Genomic DNA, 26603 nt, shown 5'->3' with positions numbered 1-26603 from the left:
CCATACCCGTCTTCTTTCAGACAATGCTCAAAGGGCACAGTATGAGGAGTGGCTACAGGAGACTCAGCAACTACTTCAAATGCAGCAGAAGTTTCTGGAGGAGAAGATCGGAGCTCACAGGAAGTCAAAGAAAGCTTTGTCTGCCAAGCAGAGAACGGCCAAGAAGGCGGGGAGAGAGTTCCCCGAGGAGGACGCTGAGCAGCTCAAGCATGTCACAGAGCAACAGGGCGTAGTGCAGAAACAACTAGAGCAGGTAAAAAGACGTCTGGCGCCTTCACTCAATGTTCGACCCCATGCCCCCTTGATTTAAAAAAAAAAAAATCTCTGCCTTAACTGTCATTTCTGTAAAAAAAAAAAAAATTGTTTATGTTTTAGATCCGCAAGCAACAAAAAGAACACGCTGAACTCATTGAGGAATACAGAGTCAAACAGCAACAAAATAACCTGACACCCTTAATGCATCCAGTGCCCGGTCCCGGTGGGCCAGCCCTGGTCCAGCCTCAGGTGAACCCCGTGATGCAAATGCCAATTCACTCTGGGCCGCCAAACGCCGCCGCCCCTCCACGAATGCCCAACCCGCCACCGGGCTGGCACCCCGGCACTCCCGGTCCCATGGTAGGGCCCGGGATGCCTCCTATCATGCCCCCGCAGGTGCAGCCCCATCAGATGCCCATGGGCGCCATGCTCCAACACTCCCAAATGCCAGCGGAGGTCCAAATGGCAGCAGCTCCTCCCAAAGCCATACAGGCGGGCGGTGTGAAATTCGATGATAACAATCCATTCAGCGAGGGCTTCCAGGAGCGCGAGAGACGCGAGAGACTCCGGGAGCAGCAGGAGAGACAGCGAGTGCAACTCATGCAGGAAGTTGAACGGCAGAGGGCCTTGAAACACCGCATGGAAATGGAGCAGCAAGCTATGCTGGGGCCAGACGGAAACCTGGCACCGCTGGCTCAGATGCCCTTTTTCAACTCGGAGCTACCGCAGGAGTTCATGCAACCCCAGAGGCTTCCTGTGCAGCAGCCGCCGCAGCAGCACGCGGCTGGGTTCCCCCAGCAGCTAGGCATGTGCTCATCAAGCGGCACCTTTATGCAAGGGGAACGCAGGCCCATGATGGGAAACGGGATGGTGCCTCCGGAAATGGGACCCGATAACCTCGGCCTGCCGGCGTCCAATTTTGCGCAGGGTCAGCCCAGACCTCCCCGTCAATTCGGCGGGGCGGGAATGATGCTGCCGATGCCGGGCGACGCGCCGCCTTTTGCCACTGACTCGGCTACACCTCTACCATCCAACTTCCCCGGATCGGGTCAATCGTTAATCCAGCTGTACTCCAACATCATACCAGATGAGAAAGGGAAAAAGAAAAGAACACGCAAAAAGAAAAAAGACGACGATGTGGATTCCATCAAGACGCCTTCCACGCCGCACTCGGATCTCACCGCCCCTCTGACGCCGAGCGTCTCCGACACCTCGTCGACGCCGACCAGGAACCCGCATCTCTTTGGGGAACACGACCTGTCCAGATCCCCGCTTGGATGTTCTACTCCGGGTCACTCTGAGCTGGAGAGGCAACTTTCTGGAGGACAAGCTGGACTTTTACCCGACGCGGCCAGAGCGCAGGCTCAGGAGCACGAAAGGATCCTCAGCAACATCAAGTTGGAACAGACGGACAGCAACGACTGTCACGGAGCACGAGACGGGCCCGAGATGAGCTCCGTGAAGCAGGAGGGCGGCGGCAAAGGGGGCGCCTCGCCCTTCCCTGCCGGCCAGAGTCCAAACAAGGGCGAAGCCGGCAACGAGCTTCTCAAGCACCTACTGAAAAACAAGAGTGCGACTCCGCCCGAGTTCTCCCAGCAGCCGTCGGAGGAGAGCATGCGATCGGAGGAAGAGGAACCCGCTGACTGCAAAGCCCTCCTCCTCAGGCAGAGCTCTGTGGACAGCAATGGGGTGAGTCTTTTGGTTCTTTTGTGTGGGTGGGCGGCCAGCCGAGTGAGTCATGGGGAGACTAAAACAAACAGGCCAGATGTAAATGAGCATTTTTTCCTCCCTTCCATTCAAAGTCAGCAAAGGCCCGATTTACAGATGTCTCTTAAACATGAGAATGGTTTCTTGACGTTGTATGATGACTCACCGGATAATTGTGATGACACCCTGTTCCTGAATGACTCACTAAAGCTAAAGTATACGTTGAAGTCACAAAAGAATATGAACGTTTGCACTCTGCGGCATCTTTTGCCTCCTCAGGCCTACTCCGATGGCCCTCTGGACTTTCAAGGGCCGATCTTCAATGAACAGGAGAAGAAGAAAGGAAGGAATAGAAGGAACCCAAAAGGAGGAGAGAAACCTCCCTCTCGCTACAAGAAGAGGAAGAAGGAAGGGGATGAGAGGACGCTGATGCACTCCGGCCCTGACACAGTCATGAACCAAATCAAACAGGTAAGACGATATGGTCAAGAAGATGAAGATATGGTTTGATTGTGCTAAGCACTGTGATTTTTTTTTAATTAATTTTTTTACATACTAAGTGGTTTAATTCACTTGCTTGTGTATTTCCACAGCAGCTCTCTCTGCTGCCCCTCATGGAGCCTCTGATCGGGGTCAACTTTGCCCACTTTGCTCCCTACGGCAGCGGTCCGCTCAATGGGGAGAACCTCCTGTCGGGCACTTTTGGCAGCGCCTCGCTGGATGGCGTCTCTGACTATTACTCCCAGCTGGCCTACAAGGTGAGCTCTCCTCACATTTATGTCACTCTTCCCGTCAACGCACCGACTGAGCGGGACTCGACTGTTTCCTAAAGCAGAGTAACCTGAGCAATCCGCCGACACCTCCGGCATCGCTACCCCCCACGCCGCCACCTGTCAATCGACAGAAAATGATCAATGGCTTCGCTACGACCGAAGAGCTGGCCAACAAAGCAGCAGCCATGGGTAAAATACTCAAGTCTGGCTTTCTCGACTTAAGAGAATGCTCGGAGTATGACCTCACGCTCTTCCGTCCGCAGTGTCCAAAGGCCTCGTTCCGAAGCCGCTCCATGTCCCGTTCAGGGCTGAGGAAGATCTACTCGCTCGGGCCATTGCTCAGGGACCCAAAACGGTGGACGTTCCCGCATCCCTCCCGACCCCTCCCCACAACAACCAGGAGGAACTGAGGTATCTGAAAATACTTTTCGGTTTCCATACACGAACGACTGCAAGAGTTTGACTCGTATTTTTCTTCCCCCCCGTCAAAGTAACAAAGGACAGGAGATTTGTAAGGAAAGGGACACACCTGACAGTTTTGTTCCATCCTCGTCCCCTGAGAGCGTGGTTGGCATGGAAATCAGTCGCTATCCCGACCTCTCGTTGGTGAAGCAAGAGCCCCCATCTCCATGCGTCTCCCCTGTGCTCCCCCTGCTTCCTGCGCCCAAAGGGAAAGGTATGGCTGCACCCAGATTACCGTTCTTTTTTTTTTAAATCATTTTTAATCCACGTTAATTGTACATTTGCCCTATTTAGGATCAGAGGTCAAATTGCAAGATATTAAGACTGAGCCTTCGGGAGCCTTCTTCGGACCCCCGTTTGGTCCCGTGTCCAACAATTCCAAATCAGGACTGGTTTCAGTCGCCATCACATTGAGACCAGGTGCAGCCGAGGTAAGACCGCTTCAATTCAGTCAAAGTGGACTCGAATTGGCCGATGCGGTGCTTCGCTTGTTTTTTTTTTGTGACGAGTTAAAAAGAAAAAACACCCCAAATTCTGTTTTAGTTTTCCTGTGTTTACTTTTGTCGCTTTCTTTTTCTGTTGTTGAATTCATTGGTGATTTTTTTTTACCCCCTTACGTTAGAACATCACCGGAGTGGTGGCCGCCATTTCCCAGCTGCTCTGTGTGAAGATCCCCAGCAGCTACGAGGTCAGCAGCACCCCGGACCGAGGGCCCGTATCGATGCTCACGTACCCACGCGGGGACCTTCGCCCTTCCGTGCTTTTTCACGGGCAGGCAGACGCCGGAGGCCTTCACGGTCGCCCGGGCCAGATGATCAGGCCTGCCATGATGCAACAGCAGGCGCATCATTTCCGCTTCCATCCCAACAGCCCAGGTGAGCAAATGATTTACCCCAAAAGCAGGCCACATTGCTTTTTGAGAGCCCCAAATATGGGGCCTATCTTATATTTATTTATTTTTTGCTTTTGTTTTAGGCTCTGCCCTAGCTCGAGGACCTGACCAGAGATTTCCCGGCAGCCCCGGATGTAAACCTCAGTGGTGCTGCAACTGTAAAGTAGTGGTCCTAGGAAATGGAGTGCAGAAATCCATCAAAGATCTCCCCTCTCACATCAAGGTACTTCACTGTTATTTGCTCTTGCTATAATGTCTATCTGGACTCAAATCTTTTTTTGAGTCTTGAAAGACTTGTGGTGCACCAACATGTGTATTTTACCACTTAAAGGCTCTTTTTACTTTAAACATGATCTGAGCGCAATGGTTCACAATTTCTAAATTCTCTCATTAGGAATCCGCAGGCCGTTTTAAAGACGGGCTGGTTTTCTGCAGTCAGAACTGCTTCCTTCTCTACTGCTCCTCACCACTGCAGTCCAGGTCGTCCGTAGAATCAAAGGTTTGCAAGGACACGTTTTGAGTGTACGACAGATGCAGTCAATCATCGCCCTTTCGTTTTTTTGTCCCCCCCCCCAGGAATCACTGAGCCATCTCATCGCCTCGGGTCAGACGGAGATCTTGTCGAAAGCTCAGCACCAGTACAACAACAACATGTCTTCAATGGACGTCCATTGCCTAGCCCAGCTTGAGCCTAAACCCTCTCCCCCATCCACCCCTCCAATCCCCTTCCCCTTGGCTGGCGAGACGGCCAGATCGGACGCCATCAAAGTGACGGTGAAGCTGAAGGCTCGCCCGAGGTCCCAGGAGACCTGGCATCAGGTGAAGAGAGCCAAGGGTCTCCGATGGAGGAAGTGGAGCGTCCAGGTGGTGGTGCCCCGGGGAACCTCTCAACTCCCGGACGAAGATAAGATCGATGAGCTCTTGAAGGAACTGGGCGCCTCCCTGCGGCCTCCCGTTTCACTGCGGGACCACCGGCGCTGCTGTTTCTGCCACCAGTTTGGAGACGGAATCACCGACGGCCCCGCTCGCCTGCTCAATCTCGACCTGGACGCCTGGGTGCACCTCAACTGCGCCCTGTGGTCCACCGAGGTGTACGAGACGCAAGCCGGCGCCCTCATCAACGTGGAGCTGGCGCTGCGTCGGGGCCAGACGGTGCGCTGCGTCTACTGCCAGCAGACGGGCGCCACCAGCGGCTGCCACCGCTTGCGCTGTACCAATGTCTACCATTTCACCTGTGCCCTGCAAGCCCACTGCACCTTCTTCAAGGACAAGACCATGCTGTGCCACGCCCACAGGCCGCGGGGCACGGCCGGACACGCCCTGGAGCACGAACTGCGCTGCTTCGCCGTCTTTCGCCGCGTTTACGTCCAAAGGGACGAAGTGCGGCAGATGGCCGCGGCCGTGCGGCGCCCCGAGTTGGGCTACACTTTTCGAATAGGAAGCCTGGTGCTGCACGCCATCGGCCAACTCACTCCCGCACAAATGGCCGCCTTCCACTCCGCCAGCGCCATCTTTCCGGTCGGCTACGAGGCTTGCCGCATATACTGGAGCATGCGCCACGGCAACCGCCGTTGCCGCTACCTTTGTTCCGTCGAGGAAAAAGACGGACAACCCGAGTTTACCATCAGAGTCATTGAACAGGGCTACCAAGATCTGGTCCTGACGGACTCCTCTGCTAAAGGTTTGTTCTCGAAATTCCTCCAAGGTTGATCGGAGCTACGCTGATCCTGTTTGGTCCTGACATTCTCCTGTTCTGATCTCTCTCTTATCAGGAGTGTGGGATAAGGTTCTGGGTCCGGTTGCGGAGAAAAGAGCTGAATCTGGTACTCTGAAGCTTTTCCCAGTTTACCTCAAAGGGGAGGACCTGTTTGGGCTCACGGCGTCCGCTGTTGCCAAGATCACTGAATCGGTTTGTAGAAGCGCCTACATTGTCACTCCCAATCTGTATGCTGACAAACGCACTTCAATCGATTTGAACTAAGCGCCACGCACCATTTGATTTCATACAAGACGACGCCGGCCTGCCGGCGTGGCCTCGAGTTTGACGCCTGTAACATCGAGTCTAATGTTTCAATCTCAATTCCAGCTCCCCGGAGTTGAGGCTTGTGACAGATACTCGTTCCGTTACGGACGCAACCCTCTCATGGAGCTGCCTCTCGTGTTCAATCCCGCGGGCAGTGCCAGGGCCCAGCCGAGAACCGGCTCTCCTCGCACCTCGCTGGTCATCAGGTAAGACTTGCGGATGGGGGGCCGTTATATTGCGAAACTAACTTCAGCTGTCTATCTGGCGTCCGTCACTGATGCAGTAGTCCTAATCACGCCTTGTTGAGCCGCGTGGCGCGACCACAGATTTATCTGCTCCATCCACCGCTGCTCAAAATAGTCGACCCTTCTTACCCTTGATAGCGTCCTACAAAGGAACCCTGTGTATTTCATATTTTTTATTAATTTATGAATGACAATCCCATCCTTGAAAGGCCGCAGGCGCAGGCTGTGTCGGGCGGCAGCGCCAGGTCCAACCAAAATGTAGCCCAGGGAGAAGGTAGCGCCTCTCACAGCAAGCCACCGGTAGTGCACCCGAGATCTTCACAATACCGTTGGATGAAGAGCGAGTGGAGAGCCAACGTCTACCTGGCCCGCTCCCGCATCCAAGTGAGTTTTGTCCCCCACGTTTCCTTTTCCATTTGGCTTTTTGTCATCGAATGGAGTCCGTATTATGGAATGAATACAAACGCAAATGTCGCGCAATCTACATCGGCAGGGTCTCGGGCTGTTTGCCGCTCGAGACATGGAAAAACAAACAATGGTGATTGAGTACAATGGAACCGTCCTTCGGAACGAGGTCGCCATCAGGAAGGACAGGCTCTATAGATCTCAGGTAAACATCCATTTCACTCTCAGTCAACTGCAGGCATTTCCAGGAAAAAAAATATGACCCATGATTTTTACCCATCCGCTTTTCAGAATCGACCCGTCTTTATGTTCCGTATCGATAGCGAGCACGTTGTCGATGCAACCAGATCGGGAGGACTCGCCAGGTACGGCACATTTGTTTTTTTGGCTTCCTTTAACGGAGCACTCGATGTATCATTTACTATGCAGAAAGTGAGCGCAATGTCGTTGCCTTTGGGTTTTATCGTTTAGTCTCAGCGCGCTCCTGACCCCTGACCTTGAACACATGTGGGCGGCTTGCCTCGGGCTACCGGCTTCCGTGTTGACGTTTTTCCTCTCGCTTTTTTTTTTTTTTTTTTTTTAACAGGTACATTAACCACTCTTGTGCTCCAAACTGCGTCGCCGAGGTGGTAACATTTGAAAGGGGTTACAAAATTATCATCAGCTGCATCCGCCGGATTGAAAGGGGAGAGGAGGTGGATGATCTTTTTGTCTCGTTTCTCCTCGTTTTATTTTATCTTAATGCTATCGTGGCTCACGGGTCTGCTCTCTCATTTTCCAGCTGTGTTTCGAGCACCAGTTCGACCCCGTCGCCAGTCAGCACAAGGTGGCCTGCCACTGTGGCGCTCCCGAGTGCCGGAAGTGGATCTACTGAGCAAAGGTGGCAATGATGACATTTTAAAAAAAAAAACATTCCCTGCTTCTTGCCTGCGGATGCCGAAAAGTCTCCGTTTCACACTGAAGTGGTTTTGTGAAGGAGCAAAAGGCGTCCGAGTTGGATGGAGGTGAATGAAACACAAGTAGCAGGATGCGACGTGTGCCATATGTGCGAGGCCGTCGTGTTGCGACGCCTCCGTCTGTCTGTCTGTCTGTCTGTCTGTCTGTCTGTCTGTCTGTCTGTCTGTCTGTCTGTGTGCGGCTTCCGCGGGGTGTGGAATACACCAACGAATGAGAAAGCACTGTGCAGGGTGCGGCCTTATTGCTTACTAAGGGCAGGCCCTTTTTGTGTGTGTGTGTGTGTGTGTGTGTGTGTGTGTGTGTGTGTGTGTGTGTTTGTTTGTGTGTGCGATTGTGTGTCGTACTGCGAGTACGACTAAATGTAGACATCACTGAATGAGGAATGTACAGCAATGAATACTGCGAAGGGAATATTAACTTGCACTAAAAAAAAACAAAAAATCACAAAAAAAAATGGACACACACACAACTTTAAAAATACTTGATTCCATGAGTCAGTTTTATCATAGGTCTCCGTCATGTGATTTGTGTGGAATTTTGTATTTATTATGACTGAGTGAATGAGTTTGATTCTCTACGTGATGACGAGTTGAAGAAGGCCAGATATGTTTGTGAAGTTAGAAGAAGACATGCTGTTACTTTTCTTGTATAAATGTACATAAAGAAAAAATATAGGAATAACCGACCAAATACTACCTTAACCTTCTCGATTGATGTTAGGTGTTTTTTTTTTTTGTTTGAAGAAAAAGAAATCTCCCTTCTTCTTCCTGTTTTGTTTGTCCATGAAATTTATTTAAGATCAAACGTTATTTCTGTTTGAGAGTATATATTATGAATATTCTGTACAGAATTTGTAATATAACCACAATAATTCACAAAGTATTTTTGTTGTAAAAGTAAGGTATTGTAGCTGTAGTGTTTTGTGACTTACACACACGTTAACCACTCAAACATTGAAAAAAAACAAAAAAAAGAAGCTATTTTTGTTGCTAAATGATCAGTCGCAGAATGAAAAATATCAACTCTCCAAATGGCGACTGTTGTCTGTTAGCCACGAATCAGGTTTGATTATAAATAAACTGTGAATTAGGTTTTCAAACCCTAAAAAGGACAACTTTTTAACACAAATAGGAACACCGATGTGTATTTGTTGTTTTTATGTTGCTTTTAAAATAAGGTGCAAGTGTCTGATGATGACGACGACGACGACAACTTTGACAAACCAGAGTATGTGTGTGTGCGTGCGTGTGCGTGCGTGCGTGTGTGTGTTTGTGACAGAAAGAATTGCCGGGGAACTTTAGCCACCGTCGCTTCTCGCTTTTGGATAGAAATGGCATTGTCTTTAATCAGAACTATTTCTTATACTGACACAGTCACATGTCACATGCGTAGAAAATGGAAACGTTTTTTTGCGTGCACAATTTCAAGTAAAATTTTGGAGACAGTCTTAGAACTTGTAATGTATATGGCATGTATTTTTTTAACTTTCCGAAGACTCAATTGTATATATTTTCTCAATGAATGGTTGTAACAAAATTGTTTCTTGAATATTTTTTTTTCTTCTCTTGTATGATACATCATCCTGCCAGTGTGTTTGTGCTACATTTTCTCAGTCATGTAAAGTAGTCACGTTTTTTGTTTCTTTTTATCCCCCCCCAACACTTTTTTTGCGCTGTTTGTTTTTGAAAATGCCTTTTGGCGTGTACAGAGTATGGAGTTTGTGGAATTGAATTTAGAAACATTTACAAAAATAAACTATTTTACATGTTAGCATATTGTGTGCGTGTGCATTTTGTCCCAAGAGTATAACTATCGCTGTCCTTGAGCGGCTTGCAAAAATATATACATATTCTTACTAATATTGCGTCTTCACTGGCGCCTCATTATCTGAAAAGGAAAAAACATCTTCAAGGTTCTTGTGAAGAACACTGCAAGGTCAGATCATGAATGTCAACCCTCCAATAAGGTAAATAAGGTCTGATTTGAAATGACTTATTAAAGCCTGGTTTAAACTTCTGTGGTACATAGAGTAGGCTGTTTTAACCATAGATTTGTTTATTACTTAAATTTTCATGCATTTCATTCATTTTTAGTCCGTTTAGGGGTTTTTAGTGACATCTGCTGGTGAAACCTGGTCAAATCCCGTTACCGATCATTGGGCCGTGTATGTTGGTGATTCTGAAAAGGTAAGATTTACATTATTCTTGTATGTTTTTACGAAGAATGCAATTTTTTAATCAAAAATTCTTCAACATACAGTACGTACCGTGTTTTGATTTTCCTCCACAGAGGAATTACCGTAATGCCTATCAACGAGCGGCGGTCGAAAGCCATTGGTCGACTTGTGCCCTGCCTCCGCCTTGGGCCCAGCCTACTTCCTGATGAAGCAGCAGCAGCAAGCCTACCGTCACTCTGCTGTTTACCAATTCCACCTCGAGGAGGTTTGTTGATGTTTCATAGTCGTGATTCAGCCCTTTATTCGGCGGCTGGCTTTTAGTCCCAAAAAAATGGGGAGCACATTGATGGAATCAAACAAGGGAGGCTCCAAGAAGCTACCCAAGAGGAGGAGAAGTCTGCGCATTAATGTGGCCGTAAGTCGCTCAAGTGTACTTTGGCTGCTGTAAAATAGGGCATCCGCTAATTAATGGACAGCACGAGTGCACGCGACGCTCGCTTTGAGTGACAGCCTTCCATGTAAAACCTCAACGTTTCTACATCACTGCATTGAATGGCAGCCTTGAATCTTTCATTGTGGTTTATTTACAGACAGCGGTCACTTTATTAGGTACGCCTGTTATTTAATGCAAGGGGTTGAGTGCGTTAAGTGACTTAACTCATCAAAATAGGTTTGAATGTTAGAGTGATTTTGTTGTCTTTATCTTCTACCAAAAAATGGCTGTTGACCTGTCCATGTTGTACACCTGCTTTAAATTTAAACTGTGTTTTTATATGTACTTTATATATCGTGTATTATTGTGCTAACTTCCTTTGGCCGAACGTTCCTCGTCCCTGACTGAAATGAGATCAAATAATTGTATTGTTTAAAACAGAACAACAAAACCTTCCTTTCATAAAGATGATTATTTGGAATGAAACTGTCAGTATTGAGAAGCTCCTGGCCACTCTTCCAACAAAAATAATGTCTCCTCAAAGTGTCATTTCAAACTCCTGTCTCTAATGTTATTTACTGAAATTTATGGTCAGTTATCATTAATAAGCGTGTATTGTGTTGTCGCTTTTGTTTTCCCACGTCTTCTGACCACCAGACTTTTGAACTCCATCTGTATCACTGTAGAGTGGACTTTAGACATGTTCCTGATGGCAGAAAGCCATCTAATTGGCTAATGGCGCCACACTTCAGCTTAATTGCAGCAACTTGAAGATCTACTCTCTGATGGAAATAACTCAACTTTATTTTTGGAGCACAATGTTGAGTCTGATGATGATGATTTGATGATGACTTTCTTCTGCTGCACTCCTGTGGAATGTCAAGTTGGATGTTTGGTATGAGCATTTGCCTGAGTCATGGTCAAATGCGTTGATGTTTACACAGAAATGCAAAACTGATGCACCTGGCCTTCCACTATCTCTCCTCATGGACTTTATGTATCTCTGCTTCCATGCAGGACTTCTCGCCGTTTGCTTCTCCCCAGTTGGAAAAGGGTTGCTCACCTCGAAGCCCAAACACGGTAAATAATTTCCTTCCATTTCTGTATTATTTTGATCTGTAGCAATTTGTATGGGCATTTGTTGTTTCTGGGCAGGAAGTCCCTTCACATTCATACTTCCATTTTTCTTTCACATTTGACGCAAAAGAACTAAAATAGCGTATTAAGAATTATTAATCGAATGTACATTGAAAACAAATAAACAGGTTTAGAAGGAAAATATTTCAAGGCAAAGTAAATGAAGAAAAGAGCTGAAAGAGCAATTCTGACGCCAAGCTATTGATTTGCCTCGTCATCCTATCTGGCCCGCTTACTATTCGTCTATTCGGCCGCCTTATTGCTGAATTCCTGTTACGGTTCACGCCAGTCACGCCTTGTGTCTATTTCTTGCGCAATAGCACCGAGTGAGTGTCGGAGATAGGCGTGTTCTCCTTCTCTTTTTGATTTAGCCCAGGATTGCTTTCCAAAAAAAGGGGAAATGAACGTTTGAATGAGGCCGCCTTGAGCAATTGTCGCCCTGTCAGGCCTTGTTGGACTACCAGACAAAAAAAACTCTGTCTCACTTGGGACCACATGAGTACTTTGACTATTTTACACGTAATTATTTCCAAGGCAGCAGAAGCTATCCAGATTCCGTTGAATCGAAAGTTGCTATTTCTGTATTTCCTCTAATAGAGGCGCACAGATTGCCTCCAAGGCTAAACAACAGCACAAGCTCGTGCTAGCGTCCTCCCTCCTAGCTTAGCACTTAATTGAATAAACGATGATACACGAGCTATTGTTTACACTCCCATGCATGTGCGCTTGTGTAAAGCGGTCAGCGTTGCGTATTTGTGAAAAGAAGGAAGTGCCGGACTGCATTTAGAAAGAACAGCTTTTGGTGTTTCATAACAGATCTTCTCTAAGTCTGCTTGCAATTCCCAAGCCGTGGTAAAAGTGCATCCTAATGGTTTGGCAGGGGGAGCGTTGCATCCGTTCAGCCGGGCCTGCCATGGGAGAGCTCGCTAGCAGCCCGGTGCCGTGTCCGGGGAAATCCAACTCGGGTTCCCCAAAGAACGTCTTCCCTTCTTCCTGTTATCAGACGTCCCCGGTCAAATCCCCGCGCCGACTCAGCTTCAGTGGCATTTTTCGTTCATCATCCGGCAGCAGCCCCGGAAGCATCAAGATATTCTCCAGAGCCCGCAGAGGTAAGCCCGAAAACTCAATTTTGCTATTGTGACGATTTTGTCTCAAATCCATCACGGCAAAGCAAAACGTTGCCAGGCGTCTCAGGAAAAGGTCTGTGGCCTTCTTTGGTCAAATTATCCAATTAGACTACAATTAACATCCATTCTGGTTGAAATGACTCACATTTGAGAGGTGGCTCCGTCTCATGCTAATGTCGGCGGATTACAATGGACAAGTATTATTCCTATTGCACAACTCTTTCTAGGCCAAAGTCAAGAACAAAAACAGACAATATCTCCAAATCCTGATGTACATGCTGCATGATTGACCTGCAGCAAAATGTCAACAAGGAAGTAAAAGGCACGTTTCCCTCGCAGTGAACTTTCCACTGCTTTGTTTTGTGAGAGCAGTCTTGAGGTGCGCCAGGCAAGTGATTGCTTGTGCAGTGTGAAACGCTTCCTCTGTCAACAGGGAAAAAGGAAACATTTGCTTTTGTGCTTTGGTATTTCTTTTTCCTTTTTTTTTTTTTCAGTCCATGATAGCAGGGCTAAATTGTTGGAGCACATTAGTGATCTAATGACAATGTGGTTCTTTCAAAGTGTGAATTGGAGTGACCACAAGACGTCGCCAAGCACTGGTTTGCACAGTTATATAAATGCACGGGGGGGGGAGCGAGAGTACTGCTCGAAATATCAAGCGTTAAACTACGCAGTGATGACTCACATGTTTTGGGCTCATCAGCGACCACTGTTTCCTCTGAGGGCCTGACCGGAATCGCAAACTTAGTACGGCCGAACCGGAAAATGTTTTTGTTCACGCTAAATGGGCAAAAAGTATTGACAATGAAAGTGACAATGACAGCCATAACTGCTTCCCAGAAAAGATAGGGTAGTGGTTAGTGACATGCACCACAGTTCTGGGGTTCTGGGTTCAAATCTTGTTGTTGTGTTGCGTTTTCATGTTCTCCTCATGCTTTTGTGTCGATAGAAAAATCACAATAGGGTCCCCGTACTAAAACAAAGTTATTCTTTCCTCATATTTTGTTTTATTCCCTACTGCTTGTAGAATTCTTGCATTGGCCACAAGGGTGCGCTGTAAACTTAATTTGTTTCATCAGCTTGTGTTGCCACGGTTAGTTTCATCTAATATTATTTAGGTGCTCTGACTTATGATTATAGACGATGGTAGCACAACCAAATATGATCCTCTTGGCCTTTTTCAGTCTGAAGCCAACAGTTGGTCTTTCTGTGCATGGCCTTATCTGGAAGTGAGTAGGCTCTCCTAGAAGCTCCTGCTCTCTCCTTCCCTCCCCTCCTCTTTCTCGCTCTATGTTGCTATAGTGTGACGCATGTTGTCAGTAAATAAAGGATCTGCACATTTCTCGGACTTTCCAAAAATGAACCGAACTCAAGCGTGTCAATTTGTCCCAATCTCATCTCTGTCTGACCTTTATGGATGGCGTTTGTGTGTTCCCTCCTTGGGCTTTCATCAGCCATTGTGTAAAATATATAAGTATAGATTTAAATCAAAAGTAGTCCGAGTACATCATAGTCAAGTCATAGCTAACATCATTAATCAGCTGCTCCTAATGGAGTAGATGACTGGCCACTGGATGTCCCCACCCCCTTTCTGTCACCTGACGAGACCTTTTAAAGGTCTCCACACCCAAAAAAAAAAAAGCAAATGTCATAGACAGCACAAATGTCTGCATCATCATCATCAGCAGCAGCGGTGGCGTCTCACAGCCAGCAACACGTTTGATTATTCATCTTCAGGAGATTTTTCAGAAGCAGCTTGGCTGAGTTTACTCTCGTTGAGGTGGGAGGTGCAGTGGAAGGAGGGGGCACGGACGCCCACCAATCGCTGCCGTTTGGCCCGGCAGGCTGGCCTCCTTTTTTTTTTTTTTTTTTTCTCATGGGTGCTATATTAAAAGAGACGCCACCCACCCACAGCTGCACCTGACAATTTACGACTCTGATGCGGCTGATAGGTGGGAGGGTTCCCCCGGGAGGCGGACACATCACTGGGAAGGACAAGTTTTGCTTGCATAAATTACAGCTCAACTACTTGTCATGGATTGCGGAATCTATACAGCTGGACATGCAAGAAGAATCTTTGCAGGGGCTTTGCTGCTTTTACCTTAAGATTAGCAGCTCGGTGTGCATCTAAGTGAAAGGAAAAGTTGCCTCCTCTAAAGGACCGACAGCTTGTAAGGAAGGGAAGGTGAGCTAGTGTCGTTTTTTGTGCGGCTCGGTCGTAATGCGGATGGTCACGGCCAGGTTCAGCGTCGAGCCCGCGACCCGCCGCCGTGCTCCATGAAGAGGTTTGGCAGCTTGAGGAGGAGCAAGAAACGCAAGGAGCAAGATGCGCTGGCAGGGAGGCAGCAGTCGGAAGCGTCCTGCCTGGCGGGTAACGTGTGCATTTTCTACCTATCTGGTCAATCTAGTACATCCAACCACATGCGTCTTAGATTCATTGAAGATTCCAAAATCCTCGTAGCTGAGTCAAAAAGATATTTTGTCTCTGTGTGTCCTACAAAAATGCTCCATAGTCCAAAGATGTCCTGCTGCGGTGCCTTTCACTCCAATGTCTGGGATCATCTTAACACGGCTCCTTGTAATTGTTTTTAGGGAAGAACCTTCATCGATCTCTGAGCAGAGCACGGGTGGGCCTCTTGAAAGTAACATAACCATATCTGGCTCTGTTAGTTTACACGGTGCGACATGCTGACAGCTCACCTCAAAGCGTCTCGCTGGACTTGTGACTTCTATGAGGGCCAAGTGATGAACTACGGCGTGTTCTGTTCCGTCATGTCTAGCCAAAACTGAACAGAAGGGCAGCCATTTTTGTTTGAAGCTGCTGTTATGACAGGGCGCCCGCTTCCTGTGTCCTGGGTGGCACGCAGCCGCCGCCACCGCCGCCCCGCTTGCTAGCAGGGCGAGGAGAGCAAGGCCCCTGTCGTGCTGTTATCTCCTCCTGTGGAATGTGCCACAACAGCACGGCTAAAATAGGAAGGCCAAACGGCGGGAGCGAGGCCCGCTCTACGCCAACTAAATGTCAAGAGATACTGGCGGCCCGCTGCTATGCGTTGCAACACATGAGGCCTTTAGCTAGTTTTCCGCCATATCTGAGCAAGGAGCTTTTTAGTAGGATTCATTCTGGCCTGGATTAAGATCCAAGAACACATTTTACTTCTGCTAATGCTAAGAGACTTGAAATAGTAGTTCAGAATATTTGCCTAAATAATGTATGCCTTTAATTATTGTTATATGCGCTGCCTGTGTTTGGCATTTCCCATTACACATTAGTATTTAAGCTAGCATACCTTCAACTGTGGGCATGTGAAGCCCTTTGAGATGTTTTTTTAATTTTTTATTAAGGGCTATATGAATAAACTTTCTTTGGCTGCAATTACAACTTAAATCATTTTTTATTCTCATGTCAAATGCTTAGCATACATCTTTAGGTGTGAGCACTAGCGCACAGCCATTTTCAGACCTCTCCACAGATCTTCATGTCAGGGCTCTGGCTAGGCCATTCAAGGACAGCTCAATTTGTGTCTCAGTAATCCAGACAATGTTGTCTCTTCATGTTTGGGTTTTTCAGCCGCCTTTTAGTCAAACTTCATCCGAGCTGCCATGTGCCTTTTACCAACTAGTTCCTCCTTTGTACCTCATTCATGTCTGTCAGAGGCTCAGGCTTCATCTCGGTCGTGCATTCTCTCTTGTCAAGTCAAGTTTATTTGTATAGCCCTAAATCACAAGCAGTCTCAAAGGGCTTTGATAACATTATCTGGCTATGTTTGACATTTTTTTTCAGATGTTTTTCACATCAACTATTTGTGGTGTTATTGTAGTCCCGACGAAGCAGGAGCCACGTCCAGCCTGTAAATGAATGGCCACCGCTAGCCAGTTTAAGGCACTTCAGAGACCCAACTATTTATATGCAAGTCAATCTTGCATAACATATCCCCTTTAACACTTTTGAATGGCGGGCATTTGAGATCCCGTCGAGATAATAAAAAAAAAAAAAAAGTCAACCGTCGACTGCATGAGCTATTGAGAGCGTGTCTCTTATTGTCCGGCCCGGCAAATATGTCGGCAGTGTCACATGTCGCGGCGTGAGATTGTGACGCCTCATGAGAGAGAAGCAAGTGGTGCTTGCCCTGTCATGTGACTGACACCTCACGCCCAAAGCGGGAGATGCTTCACCAACAGCTGACTGACACTTTGAACCGCTCGCTCTACGGCTGACGTAACCAATTGTATTGGATAAAGTGCAAGAAAGTCATCAGTGTGTCATTATGTGTTTCAAGGCCTGATTTTTATTTTATTTTTTTTACTTTTCTATGTATAACTTTTAAACACAGAAATTCCTTGAGTGTCCACATCAGGCATGACTTCAGTTTTCCTGGTGTCTTGTTTATGTATTTATTTAAGTACAGGTCTGTATTAAAATAACCATGTACTCTTTTTGGAAGTGGAAGTGACTTCATCGTAGTTTGTCAGCAGCCACGCCAGGCTTTATCTCAGTAGTTGTGCATTCCATCTCGAGCATGTGATGTTATTCACAACATCCTTCCAGTGCTACCTCCAAGCTGTCAAATCAAACTGTTAGTGTCACCGAAATGACTTGCATTATTTTTATTTATTTTTTTTAAGCCTCTGGACTCTCCACACCGCCCACCACCCCGACTCAGGCCTCCAGCCAGCCTGTGTTCACCCAGCAGGGGGGCCCCAGCCCGGAACGCCTGGGGGAAGGCTGCCGTCCGCGCTCCGTGTCCACTCCTCTGGACACGGGACAACGCCTCGGCCTTCCCTTCGCCAAACCCCCGAAACCTTCTTCCAGCCCTGTGCCGGTGTACTCTACCTCACAACAAGTAGGTCATTCTGAAAAAATGTTCCTAATCTTGTAAAGGCCTTTAAAGGGAGACGCTGTCTATTTAAAGAAGTGTGGACTGCGAGACCATTAAAGGGCTTTTGAATGCTAATCTATAACTAAATGAGGCTCTAACCCCTCATCAGTGGATGCGAGTTATGCCTTATGACAACACAGACGTGAAATTGTAGTTTTGGAGTCTCGAAGTGGAGACAGAGTGGCTTTTGTTAGCTTTAGAAGTGTTCGCGAGTAGCCTACAAGTGACATATGCATATGAAAGATACAACATTATAGATTGGCTATTTGTTAGCTATAGCATTAGCCACCATGCTTTTCGGTGTCTGTGTCAATCGAGGCTATCGGGAGCTGTGAGAATGCGTTTGATGCTTTTGCACGCCCATGTGTGTAAAGGTGTGTGTGTGGCTTGAGCACAAGGTGTAAATATTATCTCGGGATGTTAACCATAGCTCAAACGGCATTCATGTGGACTAAGAGTATCCACCGCTCTCTTTGCATGTGAGTCATGGCAGTGCTGTCGTGAGTGAGGAGTTACTGTGTTGATTTAATGAATAATTGTCTGAAGCAGTAACGAATGCTCGCTTAGAGACAGCTAGAGCAGATCGATATTTCATCTCCTGTGTTTTCTACTGCTAATAACAATGCTCAAGGATTGCAGATTGTGATTGAGGGGTGGTGGGTAAGGGCCACTCAAGAATCTCCTGATAAAATCACCCACTGATGTACTTGTAGATGTATTATACAGTATATCTTTTTTTTTCAAAGCAATCAATTTAATGGCTCATAAACCTCTGACGTTTGCCGTGCAGCCTGTGCGCTTGCCGGGATGCGGCAGATTTATGGAAGTGTTTTGGCCAGAGAAGCGCTGTGTCACCATTGCAGTGCGAGCATCCCTGAGCGGTTTTGCATCTTTTCTTGCTGCTGCAGTGCCCCTTTTTGCACATTGGCCTGCAAATTAAGCACCCAAAGAGAATTCCGTGAGCATTTCTCACAAGGAAATAGCTCAGAACATAATGCTAATGTGCCATTAAAACTCTGTTTTATTATGCATTCGAGACCGCTGGGCGGTAGGAAATTTCCACCTCTACGTTTACTACATCTGACCCGAAAGTGTAACTGGTGATCAGAGTCCAGCATAAAAACAAGGCTGAAGGCCACAATGCGTTTGTGAAGAGGCAGTTTGTCGCTTTGTTACAGCTCCAGCTGTTGTGAAATGCACTACATGAGGAAACTTGTATTGGATTGTCTTTTGAGTGGCTTTCCGTTGCACTTGACCGAGTCAGAGTGCTGATGTGCAGATTTCCCAGTGTAATGGAATGCAGCAGCGGTCGGCCCCGCCTCATGTCACACAATGATGCAGCAAGGCATCCCCAGCTTCTCGCTGCCTAGCAACAATGGCTTTCCTAATATGGTGAGCAGCGGAGGGGTGTGTCCACACGCGGTGTGGCGCTTCCGGCTTCTCGCTCACCATAACTGGCGAGTTCTTCCGCTCTGTTGACTGCCAAGTGCTGGAATACGACTTCATCGCGTCTGAAGCTCGGCTAATTCATCTGCGCCTGGTTTGTTTGGAAGCCCCGCGGCGGGTGCTCTCCCCTTTCCCGCTTGAGTCAAGTGCAGAGGGACTGTTCCACTGTGGCTCTACAAGGGGGTGTGTGCTCTTGAGAGAAAGCACCGCCTGAAGTTGCTACCGCACAGCGAAGGGGCTCTTCTCACAGTGTGCGCGCCTCAGTCTGTGTGCGTATATTTAGCCCAAGCCAAGCGGTTCGGGGGCTCGGGGTCCAAACGCCTGTGGCACGCACGTCGTCGGGGTCGTCGTCTGTCGCCGCAGGGGCTTCTGGGAAAAGGCGTCACGGCGATTGTTTTTTGAGTGCAAAGTTTCTTTTTGTGCGTCGCCCATCTTCAATATTTTTTGGGGGGTGTCACCAGGGTACAAACCTACTGTTTTTGTCTCGTTTAGGTGTCTGGTTTATTCGAAGGCATGTTGGAGAAACTTGAACTAGACGACGATGGTAAGTTAAACGTGAAAGCGTTAACGGTGGTACGCAACAATTAGCAACTGTATCTGATATGAGGGCAACTGTTAGCTGGCTGCCACTTCCGGACGTCTGGACACACTTTCCATCCCGGCGCGCTCTTTTTGCGCGTGTTAAATGTTGACATGGAGTTGCATTGTGTAGTTAAGACAGAAGGAAGGTTCGAATTCACAACTGATACGTGTTGCGATGTCAAATGAAAAAAAAAATCACGCTAAAAATAATACGGTTACTATTATCGGAACGGTATTTAAAAACATACAACTTCCTTGACAAGAAATCACAAACCTGATCTTTTTTTGCACTGTGAAAGATAGTCATTTTTAACTTACAGTTATTCGTGATTTTATTGATTGTTGATGATAGATTACAAGGGTATCCCAAATTCACCATCTCATGAAACTGCAATATTATACAAAGAATCGAAATTGTATTCATTGCCGAAATTAAGCAAAATAGTGTATTCTGGTTTGTTTAGGAATCTGTACAGTTTCACTGTTTGAATTGACCCACTAAAATGAAAACCTTTCTATAATAGTTGTCTCATATATTAAGATGCACCAGAACGTGAGAGTGGGTTATCTTATTAGCGTTCACACAAAGCCTTTTAAAGTGTAGGAAAGTATCTATTTTTCATCCCGCTCTCCTCTCCCAGAGTTTAATGATGAGTGGGAGGGCGCAATAAAGTGGAAGCGAGTGCTCCAGAGCCATAATGGTTGTTTAGGCTGTCAAGCGCGTGTGGTTTCCAAATGCTCATTATGTTTTCCCCCATGAAATGTCTCCCTGTTCTCAACGTTATTCCTTTTTTGCGTGCGTGCATGTGTGTGTCTTACAGCTGCTGAGCCTGAGAGTGATATTTACATGCGCTTTATGAAATCACACAAGTGCTACGACATTGTGCCAACCAGCTCCAAGCTGGTCGTGTTCGACACAGCTCTCCAAGTGAGTGTGGGGTTGTCGTCTCTTTATCAAGTCTGCTTCTTTAACCATCTTATGTCGAGTGTGCTCGTTCTTGGCACTGCTGGGTTAATAATAAACGGGCGATAGAAGTCATGTTTTTGACCTTTTTGGCTCGAGGCTGAAACTGAGATGAGAGCGCCATAAAGCTGTTAAACAGTAAGCCTGCCAGCGCTTTGAAGTGTGTATCGTCAACCACTAAATCCACAGAGACAAGGGCTACAAACTCTTATCTGAGAGAAGAGGAAATCACTCCCAGCAGATTAAAGGGAATTCAGAAGTTGCCTTTCACCTCTCGCAACTTCCTCTGCTCCCCCTCGTCTCATGAGAAAGAGGCCACACGCACACAAAAAAGACATTTAGCATCTTAAAACATGAATGTCATTCTCCTGATTTAAAATGTGAAACTGATATTTTTATTCCAAATGATACTCGCCAGGTTAAGAAAGCCTTCTTTGCCTTGGTTGCAAACGGCGTGCGAGCAGCTCCACTCTGGGACACAGAGAAGCAAAGCTTTGTCGGTAAGAGCCCAAAAGCCACCAATAATTTACAGTTTTGTGTCGATACAAATGATAGTTTCATTCCAGTCTACAGCGGCTACATTTGTAGAGCTCAATGTTTTAGCCTTTCTCTTGTCATAATCATCACCTCACTTTGTCGGCGCCGCTGCTGAATGAGCACCGTGGAAACTTTGTATGATGCCGCTGCCGATCATGACTAGCGCAGCATGATTATTAGGTTCAGTAAAACTGCCACAAAGCATTAAGCTCAGCAGCGGAGTGGCTCCTTCCGTATTGACTCGCAAGTCGGACTGGTTGAAAATGCTGCCGAAGCGAAACGTCAGTACAGTGAATTGGCCTCGCTCGTTGTGGCTTTTTTCTGGATAGCGTTTACTGCTCGGACCGTAACCTCTAAACACGGTTCTCTCCTCACCTAACATCAGTCGGCGAGTTTGTTAACGCCGTGTTTTCTCATCACAGGCATGCTGACAATCACAGACTTCATCATCATCCTTCACAGATACTACAAGTCACCAATGGTAGCTCCATTTAATGACTGAGATTCGCCTCGGCTTCGTTTTATATTCAATTGACTTTTCTTTCCCTTCCAGGTGCAAATCTACGAGTTGGAAGAACATAAGCTTGAGACGTGGAGAGGTATGACTCAACCTTAAATGGGCTCCAAAGCTGATGTTCGCTCAGGCTTTGTAACAGTAGAGTGTTTTATTCAACTCAAGATTTCTTTATTTCTGTGCCCACAGAGGTTTATCTTCAAGCAACGTTCAAACCGCTTGTCAACATATCGCCCGATGCAAGGTACACCACTCTGATTTCTGAATCAAGATGCACTCATTTTGTTCTTCCCGATTTGTTGACGTCATGGTGTTTGTCGTGTCACAGCCTTTTCGACGCCGTGTACACGCTCATCAAAAACAAAATTCACCGCCTGCCTGTCATCGACCCCGTCACCGGGAACGCACTTTACATTCTCACGCACAAGAGGATCCTCAAGTTCCTTCAGCTATTTGTGAGTCCAGCACCATCACAAACGAAAGATTGGAAAGCCATATATACCAATTTAAGCCCTATTTTATACAAGGTGTTGTAGTGTGTCTGGGATTTTTTTTAAATTATTTTTGCCCTTTCTCCAGAAAGAGGGCCTGGCTCACAATACAATTTGTCAAGCACATGATTTAACTTCAAGTGTCTTATGTTGTCTGAATCACGTGTTCTTGTCCTGTTGCTTGTCAATGTTGTTGGTACCAGTCACTCTCATTTTTCATTCTTTTTCCATTCGTCTGCTGCCTCCTGGTGGCCAACGTTTTACTTTGTCTGCGTGTCGTGTCGTCCAGATGCGTGAAATGCCAAAGCCAGCTTTCATGAAGCAGACACTGGGGGAGTTGGGTATCGGCACCTACCAGGATATTGCCTTCATTCACCCCAACACGCCCATCATCAAAGCTCTCAACATCTTTGTAGAGAGGAGAGTGTCTGCTTTGCCCGTGGTCGATGAGTCAGGTCAATGGAATATTCATGAGCTGGTTAGGAGTCATACATACCAAAAAAAGTCTTGGAAAGCTTACTTTGTCCACCCCCTCTCCCCCTCTAGGCAAAGTTGTGGACATCTACTCCAAGTTTGACGTCATTGTAAGTGGAAAATCATTGGGCCGGCGGAGACTGAGCCCCCATGTGTTGATGAGTCACAAAAGCTCGCTTGTGTGCAGAACCTGGCAGCCGAGAAGACTTATAACAACCTGGACATCACGGTCACCCGGGCCCTCAAGCATCGCTCGCAGTACTTCGAAGGCGTCATGAAGTGCCATAAAATGGAAACAATGGAGACCATTGTGGACAGAATTGTCAAAGCGGAAGTGAGTTTTTGTTTTTAACCAGTTCTTAAAAGAATATGTGTTGGAAACTTGTATATTTGGTGTATTTTCTACTCCCGTGCCAACCAGGTACATCGGTTGGTGGTGGTGGATGAGCGTTCCAGCATCGAGGGCATCGTCTCCCTGTCGGACATCCTCCAGGCCCTGGTGCTCAGTCCTGCAGGTATCGACGCTCAGCATAGCTAAGCGCAAGTCCTCTCAGTCCCGGACGCAACACCCGAACCCCGCCCCGAGCTCTCTCCTCTCCCACCCCGCCCTGCCCCGCCCTCTCACTTGCTCCCAGGTAGGAAGCGAGCGACCACGCCGCATCTTAAGCTGGCTGTGTGGAGGCATGTTACTGGAAGCTTCAGTGTTTGTAGTGTAGGTAGTGTCGGCACGGTGCTTCGAATTTTGATTGGTTTTGTTTCTTTGGGCGGGAGAGAGCAAGTTCCTGAAATTTCTTTGGGTTTTATTTTGTAATAACAAAGATGGTTCGGGGAAATGTAAGTGGTGTAGAAGTTGCTTTATAGGCGTAAAAAACTCTGTGAGCCGTGTTTTGTTAACTGACAAACATCGCTATGCGCATGACAGAAAAAGCTGGCAACGGTAAACGTCACCAGGACTCTTAAAGGGACTGCATCTATAAAGTTAATCAGAACTGTAAAGATGCGCATAACATACAACAGAACGTATGATTAAGTGAATTATGTCGACATTGGAGAATACACTACAGTGGATATTTTATTCGAGGGAAAGTAGTGGAGTAAAAGTGCAAGTTGCCAGAAAAAAAACAACCTGCAGCTAAAGCCTGATTCATGTTGTGGGTAGGCGACGGCACGGACACAGAAGGATCCATTATTGCTTGTTTCGCCCCAAAAGTTGAACATTGACTTGTTCGTGTAGGAAAGACATGCGCTCTGCTTGGCTGCACTGTGTGGCTTGGAGGAATGTAGCTTCAGTGTGAATTCATCCACGTCGCCCAGCCCACGTTGGCTAAATAGAAGTTTGATTTTTATTTCTTTTTATATACATACCAGTTCATAAAAAAAAAAAAAATACTTATATCACAGTTTAGCCCAAAATGTAAATATATTATTTTGCATTTGTAACAACTTTGGTGCTTTATAAACTTGAACAAACTAACTCCAAAACGTCCTATCTTACTTCTCCTTAGACAGCTGCAAGGACGTGAACCTGAATGACTGAGAGAGGAAGCACCAGCTAAAGACTAGATGTGGTGAGAGCTATAAATGACAAAAAAAAGTTCAAAAGCAAGTTGATGCTACATAGAAACCAAAGAGGAGTGAGCACTGAGGACGGCACTTGTTGAATGTAGTTGTTGACTGCTCTAATCAGACTACCATTTGATATGCTCTGTACATACTGTAGAAATAGAAACATCATATAAATACACTATTCTAGCCGCCTGGTGGACCACATCAAACGGGTTTGAAATTGTCACGTGGGAGGTTCAAACAAAAGTAATGAATTCAATAATAAGAATTACACTCTTGTAATTCCAAATGCAAACAGATTTTTGTTTCAGCAGTGTTTAAAAGGGTTGAGAATATAAAATTCAGTCGGTGTTAGCTTTGGCAAATAAGAAGCATGAACTCACTTCAAATTTGGAGCATTTTATTTAACTTTGCATAAAAAAGCGGGACATTTGGAAACTACAGTATTTCTGAAAGGAGTGGTCAAACCCGCGGGAGGCATCTATATACACACCAAAAAAAATGTTTACCGCTCGGTAAGCAACGTTATGGAACGACCGCAGTTTACGGCATGCGTCTCCGCACAGACTGTTAACGTGCTTTGGTAGTTGCTACTGTTTTGAGTTCCAAGTATGTTTTTCAGCATAGTAGCGTCCATGAGGTAATTCCAATGAACCTTTTTATTCTTGGGTGGGGAAAAAGGGATTCGTCTATTTGAGGGAAGGGTTCATTTCTATTGAGTGGACAACGCACGGTGTGACAGTTTAGTTGAGCGACGGCTGCTATTAGAAGAAATACGCGCCATTGGACAGAGACTGAAGTTGCATTATATAGTATATATTTTTCTCCTTTCTAAAAAATGATGCTAGCGAAATGAAAATGTCCGCACCTGGACATGGACTCCTCGATGAACTGTATATAGGATTGGGTTTGTGTCACAGATAGCTTTATTTTTTATGAGCGCCTCATAAAAAAGAGACTGCATTTTTCTTTTTTTGTAAATATGCTGCTGGATTCACACGTACTGTAAATGTGCAAGCACGACAAATTACACTTACAGCAGTATGAATGTTCTTTTGGTTTTGCTTTTGTTTTTTTCTATTTTTCTGCGTGCAGAAAAATAAAAGACACTGAATGTACTCGTTTGTTTTTACATTGCATTATTCTTTTGGGGAAAATTCTTGTTTGCTTAAAACTACGTATAATCGGGCCGAATGTTGAGCATCTACGGTCATAGCATTGATGAGCACATTTTCGAGTAACTAACCAAATACTTTTGACTATTACAAGCGGAATTAGTTGGGCGGACTCCAAAAGCTCAGTCATCAAGCATTGGAATTTTTATTGTTAATATTTGGGGGTGGGGAAACATCATATGGTGTTGTATGTAGAATTTTCTTTTGTAAAAAGAATAATGGTTTCATTTTCAGGTGAGCCTGTCACACAACTAAATGTGGGACTAGTGATAGGTTGAAAATACTTTTTAAATGCTACTTGGAAAGTGTTATGTCTTCCTTAGGAATAATTTATGGCCATCATTTGCTGGGAAGATTATTCATAATCTTAAATTTGAATACAATGTTGAGCCCTGCCAGGCCACGCGATGGCGCTGTAGCTCACTTAAAATCTTGCAGTCCAATTCCATGATTGCAATAGAGGCAATGACCTGTCTGGCCTGCTTGGATCTTTCCAGGTGTGATTTCACTACTGTGCATGTTTGATCTCTGCTTGGGAAAATATCCATTTCAGCAGGAAGTATTTGCCGTGGAAATGAGGGAGCCAGGGCGGCTGAGGGTGGATGTGATGGACTTCCAAATGAGGGAAGAGAAGTGGACCCGAGTGATTCCACACAATCTACTTTGATCTCCCAATCCTCCCCTGTGGTTCCCCAAGTCAGAGCTGGGATGGCCTCCTCATACCACACCTTGTAGCCCCCGAGCAGGAGAGGCGGGAGGGTTTCCTCCTCCTCCTCCTCCGCTGTCTCCGTTCGTCTTGGGTCTCCACGCTCGAGCCGGACTCTCGTTTGAAAATCCACAGGCTGATATAAAATTCCCCTTCAGAGCATGTCATGCATTTTCTATGCACGGCAAAGGGGAGGGATTGCCCAAATGAACTCCCCTTCCGCCGCCAGCCTTCTCACACTTTCTTTCCCTTCGCTCATTTTCTCGCCACTCTTTCAACATTAGTTTTAGTGCATGGTGCTTTTCACAAATTCCACTGCCGCCGCCTTTGAAGACATGTGTGATCAGAGCAAAGGCGAGGGGGAGCATGGCAGGGGCGTGACTGGAGAAGTGGGGGGGGTGCAAAAACCTGCCCACAGGGCATTTAGCCTTTTTTTTTTTTTTTTTTTTTTTTTTTTTTTTTTTTTTTAGCACTTGTATTTAGCGGTGGATGGAAGTCAGTCTGGCAAGTGCAGTGTTTGGGGACAGCTTTGATGTGTGTTGGTTCGGGCGAGGCTCACTTGTATAGAGAAACAGACATGGACGGCCGGACGGACAAGATCTGCTCCACCCAAAAGTCGAATTTTGCGCATTGTTTTCGCAGTTGTCATTGACATGTTAAAAATGCCTCAAGGATTCCA

General features: G+C 46.5%; 2 protein-coding genes across 10 annotated transcripts in view; both read left to right on the top strand.

The window, feature by feature from the left end:
- Positions 1-9489, top strand: part of kmt2cb (lysine (K)-specific methyltransferase 2Cb) — a 37549-nt gene extending 28060 nt beyond the window's left edge. For 5 of the 6 annotated variants that reach the window (XM_085929352.1, XM_085929350.1, XM_085929349.1 and 2 more), the window contains 19 exons: positions 21-253; positions 376-1944; positions 2242-2433; positions 2556-2720; positions 2795-2924; positions 2999-3146; positions 3227-3411; positions 3492-3628; positions 3820-4072; positions 4173-4312; positions 4484-4588; positions 4666-5770; positions 5862-5998; positions 6176-6318; positions 6567-6741; positions 6851-6967; positions 7054-7127; positions 7349-7457; positions 7544-9489. In XM_085929352.1, coding sequence (XP_085785478.1) covers positions 21-253; positions 376-1944; positions 2242-2433; positions 2556-2720; positions 2795-2924; positions 2999-3146; positions 3227-3411; positions 3492-3628; positions 3820-4072; positions 4173-4312; positions 4484-4588; positions 4666-5770; positions 5862-5998; positions 6176-6318; positions 6567-6741; positions 6851-6967; positions 7054-7127; positions 7349-7457; positions 7544-7636 — 5210 coding nt within the window. In that variant the 3' untranslated portion in view covers positions 7637-9489. The remainder of the gene's footprint in view (positions 1-20; positions 254-375; positions 1945-2241; positions 2434-2555; positions 2721-2794; positions 2925-2998; positions 3147-3226; positions 3412-3491; positions 3629-3819; positions 4073-4172; positions 4313-4483; positions 4589-4665; positions 5771-5861; positions 5999-6175; positions 6319-6566; positions 6742-6850; positions 6968-7053; positions 7128-7348; positions 7458-7543) is intronic. The other variant, XM_085929348.1, reaches the window with a different exon arrangement.
- Positions 9490-10123: 634 nt separating this feature from the next.
- Positions 10124-25161, top strand: prkag2b (protein kinase, AMP-activated, gamma 2 non-catalytic subunit b). Of its 4 annotated transcripts, XM_085931048.1 has the most exons (16): positions 10124-10310; positions 11346-11408; positions 12346-12574; positions 17216-17433; positions 19408-19459; positions 20319-20425; positions 20880-20961; positions 21421-21479; positions 21552-21597; positions 21702-21756; positions 21841-21967; positions 22293-22458; positions 22550-22587; positions 22665-22811; positions 22899-22992; positions 23983-25161. In XM_085931048.1, exons 1-16 carry the CDS (start codon positions 10227-10229, stop codon positions 24012-24014), a joined length of 1599 nt encoding a protein of 532 aa, XP_085787174.1. In that variant the 5' UTR covers positions 10124-10226; the 3' UTR covers positions 24015-25161. The 4 variants fall into 4 exon arrangements, with proteins under 4 accessions (XP_085787174.1, XP_085787177.1, XP_085787176.1 ...); XM_085931051.1 differs by lacking the exons at positions 10124-10310; positions 11346-11408; positions 12346-12574 and adding exons at positions 14510-14763; positions 14834-14963; XM_085931050.1 differs by lacking the exons at positions 10124-10310; positions 11346-11408; positions 12346-12574 and adding exons at positions 14510-14777; positions 14834-14963.
- Positions 25162-26603: the final 1442 nt, after the last annotated feature.

The sequence above is a fragment of the Syngnathus leptorhynchus genome, chromosome 14 (genome assembly GCF_054491065.1).
Source record: "Syngnathus leptorhynchus isolate UIUO chromosome 14, UIUO_Slep, whole genome shotgun sequence".
Taxonomy (NCBI): Eukaryota; Metazoa; Chordata; class Actinopteri; order Syngnathiformes; family Syngnathidae; genus Syngnathus; species Syngnathus leptorhynchus.
This window is presented reverse-complemented; position numbering and strand designations above follow the sequence as displayed.